The 12687-nt window shown below is 41.0% G+C and overlaps 1 protein-coding gene across 1 annotated transcript; it reads right to left on the bottom strand.

The window, feature by feature from the left end:
• Window positions 1-65: 65 nt before the first annotated feature.
• znf148 (zinc finger protein 148) lies at window positions 66-11613 on the bottom strand. Its single transcript, XM_017691639.2, has 7 exons — window positions 11353-11613; window positions 7282-7764; window positions 6906-7031; window positions 6546-6669; window positions 6343-6426; window positions 6038-6156; window positions 66-5733 (listed from the first exon to the last, which is right to left on the bottom strand). The coding sequence occupies exons 2-7, from the start codon at window positions 7639-7641 to the stop codon at window positions 4087-4089; spliced, it is 2460 nt and encodes an 819-aa protein (XP_017547128.1). The 5' UTR covers window positions 7642-7764; window positions 11353-11613; the 3' UTR covers window positions 66-4086.
• Between the last annotated feature and the right edge of the window lie 1074 nt (window positions 11614-12687).

Genomic DNA, 12687 nt, shown 5'->3' with positions numbered 1-12687 from the left:
CTAAACATGACAACAAAACGTGAACTATGACTTATTAAAGTAAAGATAAAAAGGGGAAAACAGCACCAGATCCTTTTGTTATTGTATTTGAAATGACATAAACACACAAGAAAAGAAAACCAATCAAATCTCTTTTTCCACATCTTATACATAGTATTGCATAAAAGTAAAGGTATTCTATGGAAATCTTTTGGCTACAGTAAAATGAATACATCACATATAAAAATATAACCAGTGTACCAAAAAAAAAAAAGTGGACATGCATTCCCCCAACAAATGGAAAATGTCTAAAACTATTAAGAAATTAACAAACCATCACTGTTTAACAGTAATTCATCGCATCAAACTAAACCAGAATAATAATGAATCCATCAATACCATTGCTCAGTTGACTCCAATTTTAGAAATCAATAAGGGGGAAGATCACAGAATGGTTGCGTATGCCTGTTTTTGAGCTTTTTCCAGCAGTAAGAAAGGTAACGATCGACACAGCCATCCTATGAAGTGAAATGAAAAACCTTTCAATCCATCTTTTCAACACATGTAAGATTTAAGGAGCACTTATGGGTATCGTAGCTGTTGATCGGATGTGGAATAGCAACTAAGATGACTTCACTTAAAGAGATTTAATATCTGCTGAGTGATTTTATAAATAATGCTTCCAATCAGGTTCTTAAATAGGTGCAAATACAGGCTTTAAAGACCTGAAAATGCTTTCTGAAATAAAGTGGCATTTCAACTTCAAGAGAGAGAAACTCAATCACTATGAGTCAACAGAAACATGAGCTGTGTTCAGCGGAGCCAGAACCAACAGGATTATGCTGACTGAATCAACGTTCATGTACAAATTCAGAGATCCCAAATATCTCCAACTTGCTCGTCTCAGTCTTCGCATACACAGAACAAAATGTACAGTTTAAAATATACAACTTATTTACAACAATACACATCAGATGTCTACTGACAATAAAATGTAGGAATGTTTACAATGATTTAAGAAGAGTAACAGCAATTTAAAACAAGGATTGTATTTGTCCCTGATTGTAAATGGATTGTATTGATTCAAAATAAGCTTACAATGCAGTTCCCATGTAGTCTGCAGTTTGGCATGATACTACTATAGGCCTAAAGAGGAAAAAAAAAAAGCACAATCCAGGTGAAGTACAGCTGGTTATGAACCTGGTTAAGACGTTTCCACAAGCACTCAAACAAATTCTGAAACAAACAGAAAATATAAACAACAAAGGCATTTCATTTACATGATTATTTGTCAGATCAATATTGAAGATGTAGAATAAACACAACTATGTTTACCAAGACCATATAAATGCAGCTGTACCAACGATCAAGATCATGCACTTCAACCCTTTATTCCAACTAGACATAAAGAATGCATTTTTTAGTTCATAAGAAATATGATTAAAACTAAATTTTACTTGATAACTACCAAGAAGAGAATGTCATCTCAAAGACATTGCCAGCTTCTCACCATGTCAAATGTCTACATCACTGTAATGATGGGGGAAAAGGTGCTTCAAAAATGATTCATAACATTACGTCCTTCAGGTATGATTGTAAAACCTATGATACAAAGCAGTGGATTTTTCCCTACAAGGCCCAAGTGCACATTTAATGGGTTAACAACTAAATCTAGTTTTGCCTCTCTTTGCTGTCAATGTCACTTCTAAACCAAAAAGCAATAAAGAGAGAAAGGCAGTTAAAAGAAGGAATGTTATGAATATTAAATTTTGCATCAGCAAACACACCAAAAAGGCACTACATGCAAAAAAAAGCAGGCTTACATCATATACCTCTCAAAACCAAAATAGTAATAAAAATGCACTCCTGAAATGTGCTTGAAAATCCTTAAAACCTTTATCAACTGTATTAATGATGTATCTGAGGTAATGATGTATCTGAATGTAACTTTATTCCATTCAGTTCCTCTTAACTGATCTCTGAGAGAGACTGAACCACTTAATTCAACTACAAACTGTGTCTTCTACAGTACCCATATGCTGTGAAAACTTTGAAATCATGTTACCATTTATAAATTCTATGGATGGATACAGTACAAGTCTCATTGGCATGTTATTTTTTTTGTTCAAAGATAAAGGGTATTAATCAATTATAAACAAATACACTGATTATCACAGATGTACCTATTTTAATTGTACTGCAAGAGCTTTCTTTATATTTTTGATATTTTACCTTCAGAGTAATGTGCAAAAATATTTTACATAATTTCATTATATAAAATTATTCATTTAGGCCATTTCAAATTTGAGTTTTTATGCCTGTACCTTTTAAAGAAGGTAAACTCTGTCATGGAGAGATTGCTTGTGCAGTCAGTGTTGTAGATGTACTGTATGCTTATTGAATTAAAACAAAAAAAGGAATGAAGAAAATTTTAGGAAAAAGTGCCTTTGAATTACATATATAGAATAACATTACATGACTAGTAAGAACAAAATGTGCTGCAAAACAAAATCACTCTTGCAAAGATGATCCCACCTGTGACTGATTAATGAAACTGCTAAATGCTTGCTCAGAGATCAACATCTGAGGAGGTGCTATCTATCTATATATCTATATATATCTATATATATCTATATATATCTATATATATATATATATATATATATATATATATGGGTTGGACGTTGAAACTGAAACACCTGTCATTTTAGTGTGGGAGGTTTCATGGCTAAATTGGACCAGCCTGGTGGCCAATCTTCATTAATTGCACATTGCACCAGTAAGAGCAGAGTGTGAAGGTTCAATGGCAGGGTAAGGGCACAGTTTTGCTCAAAATATTGCAACATTGCACACAACATTATGGGTGACATACCAGAGTTCAAAAGAGGACAAATTGTTGGTGCACGTCTTGCTGGGGAATCTGTGACCAAGACAGCAAGTCTTTGTGATGTATCAAGAGCCACGGTATCCAGGGTAATGTCAGCATACCACCAAGAAGGACGAACCACATCCAACAGGATTAACTGTGGACGCAAGAGGAAGCTGTCTGAAAGGGATGTTCGGGTGCTAACCAAGATTGTATCCAAAAAACATAAAACCACGGCTGCCCAAATCATGGCAGAATTAAATGTGCACCTCAACTCTACTGTTTCCACCAAAACTGTCCGTCGGGAGCTCCACAGGGTCAATATACACGGCCGGGCTGCTATAGCCAAACCTTTGGTCACTCGTGCCAATGCCAAACGTCAGTTTCAATGGCGCAAGGAGAGCAAATCTTGGGCTGTGGACAATGTGAAACATTTATTGTTCTCTGATGAGTCCACCTTTACTGTTTTACCCACATCCTGGAGAGTTACGGTGTGGAGAAGCCCCAAAAAAGTGTACCACCCAGAGTGTTGCATGCCCAGAGTGAAGCATGGCGGTGGATCAGTGATGGTTTGGGCTGCCATATCATGGCATTCCCTTGGCCCAATACTTGGGCTAGATGGGTGCGTCACTGCCAAGGACTACCAAAACATTCTGGAGGACCATGTGCATCCAATGGTTCAAACATTGTATCCTGAAGGCGGTGCCATGTATCAGGATGACAATGCACCAATACACACAGCAAGACTGGTGAAAGATTGGTTTGATGAACATGAAAGTGAAGTTGAACATCTCCTATGGCCTGCACAGTCACCAGATCTAAATATTATTGAGCCACTTTGGGGTGTTTTGGAGGAGCGAGTCAGGAAACGTTTTCCTCCACCAGCATCATGTAGTGACCTGGCCACTATCCTGTAAGAAGAATGGCTTAAAATCCCTCTGACCACTGTGCAGGACTTGTATGTCATTCCCAAGACGAATTGATGCTGTATTGGCCGCAAAAGGAGGCACTACACCATACTAATAAATTATTGTGGTCTAAAACCAGGTGTTTCAGTTTCATTGTCCAACCCCTGTGTGTGTATGTGTGTGTGTGTGTATGTATGTATGTATGTATGTATGTATGTGTGTATGTGTGTGTGTATATATATATATAACGTAGAGGAGGTGCCTATATTCGCAGAAACCAGAGACCAGGAGTATAAAGTGCTTCAAAATGACTGAAATTTTAAATAGCTTTCTTTAGCCAAAGGTTTGGCTGCTTGTAGCATCTGGAGATGAGGTCATCTGAGTTCTGGTCTCAGTAACATTAACAAGTGGGAATTCTGGGAAGTCTGTTCCACCATGACTTCTTAGGCTGACCTGTCCATTGGCACCATTAAACTGCGATGACAGTCCAGACCGGGATGTCTGGAACTGAGATCGGAAGTTCTGGTCAAAACTGGCTATTTGAAATGTTTGACCGATGCCCTGAGTGTCTATCTTTTTGGGGGACGAAACCTGCTCCAGAAAGTCCTCAGTTGGTGACACTGAAGAGGGGTTAGTTTCATCGCCTGAAAATGAGTAAGAGTGTTGAGAGTCTACTAAAAGACCAAAGTGAGGTTTCTCCAGGGTTGATCTCAGAGGAGAGTTCATGCCTGATCTAAATCGACTTGAGGAAGTGAATTGTTTGTCTGTAGAAAACAACGGCTGCCCGGCGAGGCTGGCACCATCAGTTACAAATGTAAGACTCTGGTTGTTCAGGTAGCTGTCATTTTGACTGGTTCGCTCCAATGCTTGCTGGAGAAATTTTGAATACTCCTGAAGAAGACTGGCTTTCTCTGCAGGGGGTGGTTGGGAGCTGGTCCCCAAGTTCTCAGTAGGGCTGCTCTCAGAAACATCAGATGAATTTATAGAGATGCTGGAGGTCACCTCTGTGTCTGCTACGCTGAAGCTGATCTCTGATTGACCATTGGTCTTGCTGGAGTAGTGGTCCAAGAGCGACTGTAGGACTTCATCTGGGAAGACGTTCTTCTCATTACTTGTCTTGATCTCCACGTTCAGAGTCTGAGTCTCAGAGAGGATTGTGGCAGGAACAGTCTCATCTATGACGGTAGCAACGGCTGCCTGAGTGATGGAGGACTGTGAAGAGATGCTACTCACATTAAGGGCATAGTCCCGATTGTTATTAGTCGTGGTTGCCTGGAGGTAACGCTTCTTTTTGAGAAACTGCATGGCATCATCATAGTTTGTGCTGCTCCCAGCTGGCTTTGCTGGCCCACCATGGAGGGGATCAACACTCTCCAAGTCAGAGCTTGGCTCTATATCCAATAGACCCTTGTTATCTACAATCTCAAATGTGTATCTTGTGACTTTTCCCTCCTCAAATGAAGACAAGGGAGAAAGAGTCTGGGGCTGTTCTAAAGGCTGCTGCTTCACACTTTTCTTACTGGCAATCTTCTTCAGCACCAACTTCGGAGGAGTGATGATCTCATCAGAAGACACCTCCCCTGTAAGGTGCCTGTTTCCTGGAGAGGAATCCGGGAGCTCAACTGAATATTCTGCCACTACATACTCATCCTTCACCTTGGTGGTCACGGCGTACAGAGGAAGACATTCATTCTTGGCAAGCCTATCTTCTGTCTTCTCTTCTGTCTTTTCCTCTGTCTTCTCCTTACCAGCACCCTCAACTACTGCCATACCAGGGTTTACAGCCAAGCTGCGATTTTTATCAGTGGATTTCTGACGTTTTTTCTTGGGTAGGGTGCACTCCTTGGAAGTGAAAGAGAATGCCAGTGTTTCTGTGTTGCTTAGAAGTCCATCTTTGACAGCTGCTTTATGGGCTTTTCTCTCCTTGTTTTCATGGCACATCCGTCTATGCTTCAGGACTCGATCGGTTCTGGAGAAGTACTGTGGATAAAATGAATAAATGCCCAAACAGCTTGAGATTTATAGACAGACATTTAAAGATATTCAAAACCATTTTTCCCCCACTAGGGAAGACATTACACTAGTCTGCAAATTCAGTATACATAATAAGTATTGCATGCATTCCTTTAAAAAAATAATAAAAATACATAAAAAGGCAACACTAATTTCTGATCTAAAGAGTGGTAATTTTTAGATGTTTCAAAAGATCTAATGAGCTGCACAACATGAAAGGACTGAGAAACTTTCAGACTTGCGAGAAATGTTAAAACGGCATTATTGTAACCTGGTGGCAGTAATCACACTGATAGGGCTTCTCCCCACTGTGTGTCCTCTTGTGTCGCTCCATATGATACTTCTGAATGAATCTCATTCCACATTCATCACAGCGAAAAGGCTTTTCTCCTACAGAAGATGAAAGTTGGTTAAAATGATAGAGAAACAAGCCATCTCCCACTCTTACCACCTAATAAGCATTTCATATGCATTTCAAATGTGTTTGTCCAAACTTACACATTCAAACAGACCAGAGCTTTCCTGGTCTGAACTCAAGGTGGACATATCTAACAGTTTAGAATGTTTTCTTTTTACCTGTGTGAATTTTCTCATGCCTCTGCAACAGGTACTTCTGAATGAAACGCATGTCACATTGACTGCACTGGAAAGGTTTCTCTCCTGTAGAAGAAATTGTGTTTTTAAACAAAATTAGCAGAGGAAAAAACAACATTTAAAACACAAATGCCTAGTCAATCCTTATTAAACACGCTTAATATGTGTGCAAGAGTTTATGTTACCTGTGTGAATGAAGACGTGTCTCTGTAGATGGTAATTTGTTCGAAAAGCAGCATTGCAGTGCTCACAAATATGGGACTTCGGACTCTGATGTCCCAGCGACCCATCCTCATTAATGGTGAGAATCTAATAGCGTGATAATGTTATTTAATACAATTTAATCAATTTCACATTTGGTCAATTCTGTACGATTAATGCTACAATTCTGAAAAGAGTCATGCTTGAAGAAGTGATGTTCTTCTCAGATTAGATCCCATACTGCAATGTAGTCAAAACAATCAAAATGTATTCTTATTTTCCTTACAAGCTTCAGTAACAGTCCACATGATGTATTTTGACTAGAGAAGCCTATGCCATGCTACCTTTGCTGGGGATCGCTGCTTTCTCTTCTTCTTTTTCAGGCATTCTACAGGATCCTTGACTGGTTTCTTGTCCTTACTGCTGAGAATCAGTGAGTCTGACAGCTTCACTTCCTGTTTAATATTCACCTGACAATTTGACAAGTATATGAATTAATTTAAATACACTGAATTTGTAAATTATATGAATAGAATTCTATGATTTTTTTTGTTAAGACAAATATTTAGCTAAGCTTTGGACTAAAATCTGTCCTAAAGGGGATAGATCACTGAAATAATAAAATAATCTAATATATGCCAAGTTACAACTGTCTGGTGTCATCTAACACAAGTCGTGCCTACCTCACGTGAATAACACAGTATAATGCAGAGAACTCACAGGCATGTGAAGTGTGTAAGGTAGCTTATTTGAGAGCCGCTGGGAGAAGTCTGGGTCTTCTTCTGCGTCATTCTTCACAGTCTCCTCATGAACCATTAGTTCGTCATGCGAGATGAGGTCGTGTGAGGTCAGTGTCCCTCTGGCCAGGTCTACGTCATCCTCCTCCTCCTCCTCCTCCTCCTCCTCCTCATCATCTTCTGCAAGAAGGGGCTGATTGGCCAAACTCTTTTCTCCAAGAGACATATCCAAGCCTCCTCCTCTTCTGTCCACCCCGGAGGGTGCCAGGGCTCTTGTTGAGTGGTGTAGGCCCACAGTGCCACATCTAATCAGGATTCCCTCAAGCTTGTCATCGATGTTCATGTTTGTAAGTTACTCAGCTGTGGCTACGTTCCAGGAAAAGGGTTGACAGTCATTGACCTGTTGATTATTCTTGACAGGAGTCCCTCCGGTTGCCCAAAGGATACGGCTCCTCTGTCAGCCTAACTGAAGGGTGAAATACAGTCAAATACAATGTTTGAGCAAGACAATGTATTCTAAGGCTGGTGATGGTCAGAAATAAACCAAGAAAATAAAATAAATTAATGAATAAATACTACAGAAATAGCAGAAAATTGTTTGTTTAAATATAAAATATTTAGCCTAAAATGACACCAGTGATACAAGTTGTAACTTTTTTTCCCAATAAAAACTCAAATTAGAGAGATTTGTAATACTGTTTCCATAATAAAAACTACAACTTCAGATATGTACTACACTATTTCTACTAGTCATAATATCAAGTATACATATCTATAAAGCTATTTTGACTAGTCATATTGCCAGGATGACATTTCTTTCTGTTTTATCTATACGTTATATATAATTACATTTATACTAGTAAAAATACAATTCCAGATATCTACTCTTTAATTTAGACTTGTAAAAAAAAATCCAGGTCCACATATTCCTAATTGAATTTTCACCAGTAGAAATACTAATTAGGAGATATCTTTAATTTATTTATGACTAGTTATAATATACATCTATCCATCCATCCATTATCTTCCGCTTCTCCGGGGTTCGGGTCGCGGGGGCAGCATCCTAAGCAATGAGGCCCAGACCTCCCTTTACCCAGCCACTTCCACTAGCTCTCAAAGGGGGATTCCAAGGCGCTCCCAGGCCAGCTGGGCGATATAGTCACGCCAGCGTGTCCTGGGTCTTCCCCGGGGTCTCCTCCCAGGTGGACTTGCCCGTGACACCTCCCGAGGGAGGCGTCCAAGAGGCGATGTGACCCTGAGGTCACCAAACCGGACACCCTCCATCCCCTGACTGCACCTAGAAATTCTATCCATAAAAATTATGAATAGAATCGGTGACAAAGGGCAGCCCTGATGGAGTCCAACTCTCACTGGGAACGAGTCTGACTTACTGCCGGCCATGCGAACCAAACTCCAGCTTTGTTTGTACAGGGCCTGAATGGCTCATAGCAAAGTGCCATGTACCCCGTACTCCCGAAGCACCTCCCACAGAATACCCCGGGGAACACAGTCGAATGCCTTCTCCAGATCCACAAAGCACATGTGGACTGGTTGGGCAAACTCCCATGAACCCTCCAGAATCCTGGAGAGGGTGAAGAGTTGGTCCAGTGTTCCACGACCAGGGCGGAACCCGCACTGTTCCTCCTGGATCCGAGGTTCGACTATAAGCCGGACTCTCTTCTCCAGTACCCCCGCATAGACCTTAACAGGGAGGCTGAGGAGTGTGATTCCCCTGTAGTTGGAACACACCCTCCGGTCCCCCTTTTTAAAAAGAGACACCACCACCCCAGTCTGCCAATCCAGTGGCACCGTCCACGCAACGTTGAAAAGGCGTGTCAGCCAAGACAGCCCCACAACATCCAGAGCCTTGAGGAACTCAGGGCGGATCTCATCCACCCCTGGAGCCTTGCCACCAAGGAGCTTTTTAACTACCTTAGCGACTTCGGCCTCAGTAATGGACAAGCCTATTCCCATGTCCCCAGACTCTGCCTCCTCACTGGAGAACATGTCGGTGGGATTGAGAAGGTCCTCAAAGTATTCTTTCCACCGCCCAATGACGTCGAAGTCAGCAGCACACCATCTACACTATATACAGAGCTAGTGGCACACTGCTTTCCCCTTCTGAGTCGCCTGACGGTTTGCCAGAATCTTTTCGGAGCCAACTTAGTCACTTTCCAAGGCCTCACCAAACTCCTCCCACACACAGGTTTTTGCCTTGGCGACGACTGAAGCAGCAGATAGCTTGGCCTGCCGATACCTGCTAGCTGCCTCTGGTGTCCCACAGGCCAATCATGCCCGGCAGGACTCCTTCTTCAGCTTGACGGCACCTCTCACCTGGGGTGTACACCACCGGGTTCGAGGATTACCACCCCGACAGGCAGCAACTACCTTATGGCCACAGCTAGAGTCAGCCGCTTCAACAATGGAGGAGTGGAACATGGCCCGTTCTGAGTCAATGTCCCCCACCTCCCCCGATATCTGGTCAAAGTTCTGACGGAGGTGTGAGTTGAAGATCAATCTCACAGGTTCTTCTGCCAGACGTTCCCAGCATTGAGATTTATAATATCGTTTGAGAGAAATACGAGTCTAATTCTTAGTAGTCAAAATTACATTTGAGATCTCTCCAATGGTTTAATGAATACATGAACAACTATGAGACTTGCACTCCATGCATATTCATGAGAGCAGCATTAGGCAGGAAAAGGGTGGTAAGTCAGTGCAGGGCACCAGATGGAAGGCAGTCGAGAAGGAGAGGAATGAAGGTTAGAGGAAGAATCTGACCCTGTTTTATTAAAGTTTAATTTGTGATTTTGTTATCTGGGTTCTATTTTAGATCTAGTTGTACTGCACCTTATCGTTTTAAAAGTAGGTTAACTGACCTTCTGTTAATTGTGTCTGATGGAGGCACTAATGTACATAAACAGCAGCAACAAATGACATTTTAAAAATGGAGATCTGTAATATTTGGTACAAGTAAAAAGATATGTTGATATCTAATTACATTGAACAGATTTGTAATTTAATTCTGACCAGTAAAAATTTTATTTTACTAGTGAAAACATGGATTCGACTAGTTAAAATTACATTGCAGATATCTATGATTTATATAATATATGTAATTATTATTAAAAGCAGAGTTATGACTCGTATAGCTAGCAATATCCTAGGCTAAAACGGCTCGCCATAGGGTCCTGCAACTGACAGAGCAGAAAGCTAACTAGTTAAAACCTAACTGCCTTACTGCCCGATGCCTTGGTAGCCTAGCTAACTGATTCAGGGAGTAGAAGTGCAACTTTAAGGCGATAAATGTACCTCGGATTATAAAACAATAAAATCTTAAAGCGATGACTACCAGAAATCTGAAAAAATTCCAGCTAACTAGCAAATCAGAGTGTGTATCGTATCCCAAGGCCTTGTAAACATTTTGAGCAACTTAAAACCAAACAGCCTAACAAAGAGTTGACGACTGACAGTGTCCTTCCACAGTGGGTTAACCTATCAAGTTTCGGTATTAGCTAGACGTGTAACTAAGCTTAGAATGTGTGTTTGCTAGTCGGCCAAGCTTTGAGTGAAACGGCTTGTTGCGCTGTGAAACTATCCGAGCTGCAGCTGGTTAGCAGTCGAGTAATATCACAGCGGGCTGAAGGCTCCGCAGACGCTCTGCTCTCTCCGTCCCTCACTCAACAACCAGGCAGCTGGCTAACTCTGCAGCACTAGCAGCGAATATATGCGTGTGACTGTCAGATACCCTGAATGATATCCCCAAAAATAGCCTTTAATAAACCACTTTTAGTAAAAGGGGTTGTGTGAAGAAGCTTTTTGTAAACGATTAATCACCATCCGACATCAACTACCTGGCTAGGCTAAGCTACCGTGGGTTCAGTTACAGGCCTTGGACATCAAAACAAGCAGGCAGCTAGCTAGCGCTCGCTTAGCTAACGCGGACAACTTGCACTTTGTTGTTTTGGTGGAAAACGCGACAGCACACAGGCATATTCGGTAGACGAAGCCCAAGCGAGGATCTGCCGTTCATTTCTAAGGATCGGCTACGTACCTCTTTTGATTTTCTACCGGGCCGGTGGCGGTGTGACAGCAGTAGTCATGATCTTCCTGTAAAAGTTTTCTCTGGCTGAGAGCAGCTGGCTAGCCGCAGTGCTAGTAGCCACATTCCAGCTGTACTGTACTGTAGTGTAGTTAGCGCTGTATGCAGCCTAATCTGTGTCTGTCTGGCACTTTCAAGTCTTCTCGCGGAGAGAAGAGGAGCTGTTCAGATTATTATCAGTTCCTATTCTCTCTCTCACACACACACGCACACACGCTGAAGATTATTCAACTGAGACAGTAACGCCGTGTGTAGCCTTGATTAATATTTATTAATATTAGTATTTATTACCTGCATGTCTAGTATCCATGAGGATAACGGTCTTAAGTCAAATAAAAGTAAAGGCATTATCAAGGTTACATTGCTCAATTTTAGTTCTCCTTTTCTGTACTTATTTTATTTTTCCTACTATTCTACTAGAATGTTTTGTCATTTACCGAAGTTTACGTCATGATTATGCCTGGACATGAGCAGGGCCTTAAACCTGACCAATATCTTACAAAAATTTTAAAAATCTCCCAGTCAAATGATTCATGCCTTAATACGCCAAACAACTTATTTTTTAAGTTATATACAGTACTGTGCAAAAGTCTGAGACCACCGTTCATTTACTTCATTTCCAATCACAGGGGCCATTGAAGAAGTTATTCATTTTTCAGGAGATGTTTCTGAGATTAGATAAGAACAATAACGTTAATAACACCAAGTCACTTTAAAATGTATATTGTCTAAGAATGATATTTTGTGTATATTTAATACATTTCAGTTTGTTTTTATATTTTACTTTTACTTATTTACTTTCTGTAGAGTGATGATCTGAGCCTCACCACAAGCATTTCAATGCATAAATGTCCTGATATGCTGTGCAAATGACAAATAAACTTGAAACTTGTTTCCAAAACTGGAGTATAAAAAAAACAAAAGAAAACAGGACTTCTAACAATCATCCGAGACCTGGTAGGCCGCTCAAATTGTCACCATCAGAGAAAATCAAGCTCAATCTTGCTTTGGACCTGAATAAATCCACAAGTATATCTGTCCAACTTTCCACTGTGAGAAAACGACCCAACACTGAGTCTTAAAGATAGTGTAGCTAGCTGTTACTAAAAACGAGGGGAAAAAAATTGTGTAGCTGCTGGCGATCACTTAATGTGTTTGGAGTTACTTGGAATGTGACAACCGGAAAATGCAACCTGACTTGACTTTGAAGGGGGGGGGGGGGGGGGGGGGGGGGGGGGTGTCCCTGCAGATGTATTTAGAAAAACTAACAGAACTCTCCTGAAAAGA

Source organism: Pygocentrus nattereri, chromosome 6 (genome assembly GCF_015220715.1).
Source record: "Pygocentrus nattereri isolate fPygNat1 chromosome 6, fPygNat1.pri, whole genome shotgun sequence".
In the NCBI taxonomy this organism is placed as follows: domain Eukaryota; kingdom Metazoa; phylum Chordata; class Actinopteri; order Characiformes; family Serrasalmidae; genus Pygocentrus; species Pygocentrus nattereri.
This window is presented reverse-complemented; position numbering and strand designations above follow the sequence as displayed.